General features: G+C 35.6%; 1 protein-coding gene across 1 annotated transcript in view; it reads left to right on the top strand.

The window, feature by feature from the left end:
- Nucleotides 1-7,464, top strand: part of LOC117122201 — a 42,473-nt gene that overhangs the window by 12,318 nt on the left and 22,691 nt on the right. The window contains exons 5-9 of the mRNA XM_033267710.1: nt 627-803; nt 2,083-2,236; nt 3,106-3,211; nt 3,982-4,123; nt 4,648-4,722. Of these exons, the coding sequence (XP_033123601.1) occupies nt 627-803; nt 2,083-2,236; nt 3,106-3,211; nt 3,982-4,123; nt 4,648-4,722 (654 nt within the window). The remainder of the gene's footprint in view (nt 1-626; nt 804-2,082; nt 2,237-3,105; nt 3,212-3,981; nt 4,124-4,647; nt 4,723-7,464) is intronic.

The following is a 7,464-nucleotide window of genomic DNA, read 5'->3' as shown; positions in this document are numbered from 1 at the left end:
TACTAATCTGGAACTAGCTCCCATTCGACGTTCGAAATTCGTCTTCACTCTCTGAATTCAAGTCTGAACTTAAATCTTTTCTTTTTATTTCATACTTTGAATCAACTCAATAACTGCTTTTCCCCGTCTCTCACAGGCCGCATTTATTTTTTGGGGCCACTCTCTCGATTACAACTCCTGAGCACCCGGTCGTCTGTGGCAGGGCAAATGTGTTTCCCGTTCCTTTGTTCGAGCCACCTAGGCAGAGGTCCGGGATTGCGCCAGGGTGGTGATGGATGGTGACCTCGAAGAGTAGTTGCATCTTATTTTGCCTATCTTTCCCATCCTGTCTGGTCCGACACAAATAAATATACGTTAATGATTAAATAAATAATTAAATTAATTAATTCACATAATAATGCAGAAAATGGCTACATGTACACTCGGCAGGTGGAAAACGGCGCCGCGAGCACCCCTACTAGGGATGGATACGTGCGCCTAACAAAATGACATTATTATTATTATTATTAATCACTATCCCCTCACGACGAAGAGACGCCACTTTCTCCGTGGTATTAATAACAATAAGCCCTAATACTAAATTAAAATTATGTTAATAATATATGTGTCTTTATTCACATAAATAGGTGGCGAGTCTGGGGAATCAATAAGCAAAAACCGGCATCGTCTTGACTGCAATGAAGTCTGCGACGGAGATTGGATAGAAGACTCATGCGGCTTATGTGGACCGCCACCGAGGGCAGGTGTTACCTACCCTGGCGGAAGCAAATACATGGACTGCTCGCTAACATGTATTACGCCAGGTAAGTAGAATGATTAACATTATTACCGACTGCTGAACAACGACGTAAGAGTAATTATTTGATAAAAAGAAAGGTAATATTCCTAAATCCCTGATGGATGTCCCTAACGAGAGAAAAGAGCGTTTAGTCGGGCGCCTCTCAAAATATTCCGAAAGTGGTCCAGGGGGAGAAACCCCGAAAATTTTTACAATAGGGGTTTCAAAGGCTTGTTTTAGATAATATGTGGAAAATAGGCAACATATAATTTTTTTTTTTTTTCGATTTGTGATTTTTTTGTAGAGGTGGGTGAGGGGGGGGAGAAGCTCTCTTCGACGTGGGGGCCCTGGCCTTTGCCCCCCGTTCCATGCTGGCCCCTTCCCTGGAATATTCTCTAAATGAGTTGCGATGCAAAGGTCTTTGCAAAGTTCATCGTGCTTTCGTGTTATTAGACTTGGTGTTCTACCTTTACAGTAACAGGTGGCAATCGAAGACCTGTGCGATGGAGCGAGAACTATAATTCAAGGGGGAGGGGTGATTGGGGTGTTCTCTAAAAACCTATTATGAAAGTTCACGAGGCTTTGACTCAGTGATGGCGGCAAGATTCGCCCGAAGGAAGCCAATGTCCTAGCGATTGGGGGTAGGGCTGATGTCCTCGATGAGAACCAATGTCCCCGACGAGAGCGTAAGTGTGGCGTGGTCAGTGTGGACGGAGGGGGTGAAATCTCCAGATTTGAAAGAGTTATTTAAACGGTTGTAGAGTCTGACAATCTGTATCTCCCAAAAAAATGTTTTTCCTCTCTCTCTGACAAAGGGACCAGCTCTCCTCACCCGAACTTCCACTTGCACCACCCTAATGTACCCGGACGCTTCAGAATGTTAACCAGTTTAATCTGTTTTAAAAATTGTTTCACACTTATTAGATGCTGCCTAGGGAGGTGACGCTAACAACACTTTCGCTGCCCCCTGAATCACTAATTGCCTTATATCCTCGTTTATTTATATTACCTACCCGTAAAGACGTACTTTAATATATACAAATGTTAGGGAATAGATGAATTTAATAATAATGTGAAGTGCATTACTTTACAAGTTTACATTATATTCGTCGCCCTGTCTCCGTCGTCGTCATAATAATCAGTTTCGTTGTCATCACCATCAACATGATTATCATTATCATCACCATCGTCGTCATCATCACCATCTTCGTTGTCACCATTGCCACCACCACCACCACCATCATCATCATCATATCTTTCTTGAAAAATATACATTTATTATCAAAATTTCCTTGACCTCCTAGGCATGAGTATAGCTTTTGAGAACAAGTGTGGGGAATGTGTAGGAGGACAAACCGGCCTCGAAGGCAACCATGGTTTCAACGAGTGTGGTCAGTGTGTAAGCGCCTCGTACGCTGATACCTCTTCTTGCGAAGGATGCGACGGGGTATTAAACAGGTAGGAGCAGGTGACTATTTTTATAGGCCTATATAACTAGCAATAATCAGTATAATTATTATCAACATTATCATCAATATCAGCATTAGCATCAGTATTATTATTATATTATATTTTACCATAATTATCATATTTATCATTATTATAATCATATAAGTATTAATAACAAATAATAACAGTATTTTTATATACACCATCTAGGTAAACACATTTTCTTTTACTGTATTTCAATTGCATTATAATCTGATCGAATTTATTGTTATTATAATTCATTCATTTTGGCAATACAGTTAGACAATTCGAAAAACATAAAAAAAATCGTTAAATTCACAACATTAAAATTCAGGTAGCGTATCTACAAGAGATTTAGTGTGGGTAGGGGCCGACAAACATTGTGCCTCACCCCTCCTTCCAAATGGAAATTTAGTGATTAAAAAAATATGCTCAAGTAGTTTAAAATCACCTCATATTTTGCCAACTTAACGCAACTATGCTAAATCATTGAACCTTCTCTTTACGCTCCCCTTTATTCTCAACCCCTCATCGAACCCTCCCCCTCCCCCTCCGCTAATGTCAATACTCAGAGATACGCTATTGTGAATTAGGACAGTCGTAAAACCCTCCGCTAATGTCAATACTCAGAGATACGCTATTGTGAATTAGGACAGTCGTAAAACCCTCCGCTAATGTCAATACTCAGAGATACGCTATTGTGAATTAGGACAGTTGTAAAACCCTCCGCTAATGTCAATACTCAGAGATACGCTATTGTGAATTAGGACAGTCGTAAAACAATTTTTTTTTATGTCATTTATTAACCACCGTCAATAGTAATAATTATTATTGACTGTTACAAAAATTATCTACAGTGGCAAAGAATATGATACTTGCGGTGTTTGTGGAGGTGATGGAACCGATTGTGTTGGGATCGGCAACGTCTTTCCCAATTTCATCCCTGCCAATCAAGATATCTCGGTAAGCATTAACGGATCATTCTTTGTATGATGCACGAGATAGGAGAAAACTTCGTTACAACAGTACAACAAAACATACTCTTTTCTGTGACCCCCCCCCCAACTCAACACAATAAAATGTTGATTTTAAACGTTAAGCAGAATAACATAATGTTTGTAGAATAATATTTAAAACAATAAATGCTTAGCAGACCCATATATGCTAAACAAAATATGTAAATCAATATAGAACTTACTTTAAAATAATAGGCCAACTATACGGTGAAAATGAGTTGAGATTGGAATAAGTTTGTATAACAAAATTATCAGTAACGTACAATAAATGCAGTTGTTTCACTATTAGCATTCTTATATTGATTACCGGAAAGTGTAAAAGGCTTATTACTGCATTACATAGGAAGTCAGACTCACACTGTTTTTAATAACAAACTACTGCACCATCAAAAATCTGCAGATGACATCCGGCGTTAGGTTTCCTAGTCGACCAACGTGTGTGCCCAACTTCATTTGATTTGTTCAACACCAACAGTATATTAATACTTTGGGGGATTAATATCATAATAGTACAGTAATAATAGCGTGATGAATCGAATGTGTAATATCAAACACTTGCATTGGTTTCAATAAAATCGCTACACGTTATCGATGACAACGGTTTGTTCCGCTGAATTCCCAAAATCACGTAACATTTTTTAAGTGTTAAATGGCCTAACACTTGAACAAAGCATTATGCCGAGTAACACATACTGAATTAGAGTATTATTTTATTAGCTACAAGTTGAGGGTGCCGGATTTACTACCGGATCAGCATTATCCTGTATCTTCACAAGTAGCGTCGGTCGAACTTTTAATGGAGAGGTTACCGAACATAGTTCAATGACGTCACTAAATTGCACGGCTAACCTAGATGCTGGTAAGAATACTTATAATTCAACTAATAATGAATATTCTATTTACATGCGTACAGTAATTGTATAACACAATAATACATCTGTATAATACATTACATACTATATAGAAACTATGAAATATATACCGTAACAAAAACTATAAAAATATAACCAATTTAAACAATATATAATAAAATTATAAAAATATTCAAATAAAATAATAAAACTATACAACAATAAAACTTATCTTTAACTTTTAAACAGAGTTGTAAATATATCACAAAAATGAAACAAGACTATAAATATATATTAAAACTAGAAAACTATATACCGGTAACAAAACTACGAAACTATACGGTAAAAGTGATTTATGCAATTGTAGTTCTATGTAAAATGAATTTTTACAAACGACAAAGATTATACTGAATTACTTGCTTGTGCCGAGCCATGTAAAAGCAGTGTTACTATAAGTTCATGTTTTTTTTTTCTCTCTCTCTTCTAAGGTTTCTAAAAATGAATGACGTCATTCTCGATATTATAATTTCAGGTAGTTACACTGTACAGATTAGACGCGATAGTGACACACCAACAGATATTTCTGCTAACCTTAAGGTATATGAGGGTAAGTTTGCGTCTTGTTTTGCGTCTCATTTCATTATTACAGTAGGCCTACACTTAATTTTGTTTATTATTATATTTTTTAATTTAAAGTTTTAAAACTGGAGTGCAATAAATATTACAAACAAAAAATCCATTTCAAACTGTCTCTCAGCAGTTTTAATATATAAGAACTGTATTACTTATGCGTCTATTAATGCACCTTTTTAGTGACAATCCATCTCAACAACTGAACAATCAGAACAGAGACAGGAATCACATAAACGCCATGCCCGTAGCCAGGTCATTTCAAGGGGAGTTCTCTGGGCGTGGGGTCCAGGGGTTGCCTAAGGGCCCTGGTGGGGTGGGGGGGCGAAGCCCCCGAAGCCAGAGCAGTTTTTGTGTTTAATGGGTCTATATAATGTTATAAAAGCAGTTATGTTTTGATAAAGATCTATGTAATAAAAGGTGGTAATATAATAAAATTGGAAAATATTTTCTGAGAATTAGCATGTTTAAATCACACCGAAAGACAAAAAAACCTCATCGTATAATCAATATCAGTATACTCAACACATTTATTATTATAAAACAAAACAAGCTATTATATAGGCCTATAAAGTAATTTACAAAGAATTATGTACTGTGCTTCTTTATATATATAAAACATTTAAGAAGTGTTGTCTTGTTTTAACTTAAATAATGAATCTTCCAGTAAGCCTATATAAACAAATAGAGCTGCCTGTTACAAAATAAAGTAGGAGCTGAACTTCTTTTTGACTCTCATCTTGTACACTGAAAATAATATTAGGCCCTACTATTTTTACTACATGGCTAAAAAAGCACAAATATTGTCATTACTACAACTGACAGGGCCATCGTTAAATTAAGTCAGAGCCCAAAATATAGCATCATACCATATGTCATCTGACATCATGGGAACCTAAACTTTAATTAAATTATTATTTTAAGACTTTAACCTAATACATACTGATTAATAATAGCTGAGATTTGATGCACATTTCAGAATTAATAATCGTTTTTAGTATCTTACTGAATATTTATTGTCTACCAAATGAAATATGAATTATATATGAATCTTTAGAAATATAATTTCTACAATATTAATCTTGTTTTTATATAGATAAATGTTCGATAAATACTGTCGTTCATAAAACAAACGAAATTCAGCGCGTCTATTTTCATTCCAATCATGGACCTATTAATAAGGTCCATGTTCCAATCAATGGCGTTTGTAAACATGTGCACTGACGTTATCGTCGAATCCCAGGACTTTCGACGGCAATGCTGGCCTGTCTGCCTAGGTCCCAGGCCAACCAATAATAATTAACAAAATGTATTTTTTTTAAATATAGGCCTATGGCGCATCCTAGTACATGCACTTCAACTTTTACAACAAAATCCTAGGCCTAGTAGTACGTCCTACTGTACTTAAGCCTAGGCCTACACTAGTTTGATGTCGTCGGGGTACAATTCTGTCTCTAAATGCAGCATGAACACTAAAGAAAATCAAAATTCCCAAGATTGGGTCTAAAAGATTGCTTTTAAAAACCCAAGATTCGCAAAATATTATTATTGCCTATATACATAAACTTCATTTTAAAGTCCTTCATTTTAAAGTTTTTTCAATGAATTATATACTGTACATTATTTTGTACTGTATAGGCCTTAACGAAGTGTCTGGATTTTCGAGACCAGAAACTCGTTCGCTTTGGGCCATACTATTATAAGGCCTACTCTGTGCGTCCGTGAAAAATCCTTTTTGGTGACTAAAACGTGATATCATTTCCTCTGGCATTGTATGTTAGGCCAAGAGTTTGAAGTTTGTGCGCAATTTCACCCATTCGATATTAACAAAGTCAGTACTTCACACACATTAGGCCTATGGCCTACAATAATATATAAAAAGGCATAATCGATCTTTACAAATTGTCTAAACAATATGAAAAATGGGGAAAACAGTTTCCTTTGAAATTTACTTAGCGAGTGTGTATGAAACCGGGTCTATGGCAACTAAAATTTGATACTACGTCTAGAAGTGTAAAGATACGGACTCTATTAGTAAAAACTGTTGAATTCTAAATGATTACAAGATGACCAAGCATATGAATGAATCAGTCTAAAATGATATTCAAAGATATTATACAGCTAACCGCTAATGCTTGCTTTGCATGTCAATCACACACCGGCACTCACAAATGTATGTAAAAATTGGTCGTAAAATTTGATAACAAGTTGACCATTAAAATCTATTGTAAATATTTATTTGAATTCGTACACCGATATTGTTTCAAGTGGTTTGTTTTCAATATTATAGCTGTTTCATTACGATGACAATGTTTTGAAATCGTACTGTATAACACTCCAAAATTTGTTTTATGGGCAAATAACAGAAGGCTCTGAATTTTTACAAGTTGACCAAGCGGGTTGCTGCATCATTATTGTTCAATTACGATCACTATTCAAACAGAGAGCAGGCTGATAATTTGTTTTTCCCCCAGCTATTTAGATGTCGTTGTTGGTAACTTTTTTTTTTAATTGTGAGTGTAAATATTCTTTAGTGTATATACTGTAGATAAGAATTGTAGATAAATAATGCACATAAAATCAATTGTCGATAGAGAACGGCGTCAGTCATCTTATTAGTCCCATATTAATAGTACCGATATTTTGAATACTCCTCTTCCGCGAATTGTTTTATTGACAGTGACTCATCTAATTCTTATATAATCACTTTAACATTTTA

Source organism: Anneissia japonica, unplaced genomic scaffold, assembly GCF_011630105.1.
Source record: "Anneissia japonica isolate Jap-2015-1 unplaced genomic scaffold, ASM1163010v1 scaffold1208_len1460985_cov181, whole genome shotgun sequence".
Taxonomy (NCBI): Eukaryota; Metazoa; Echinodermata; class Crinoidea; order Comatulida; family Comatulidae; genus Anneissia; species Anneissia japonica.
Note: the sequence above shows the minus strand (reverse complement) of the source record. Positions and strands in the feature narration are given on the sequence as shown.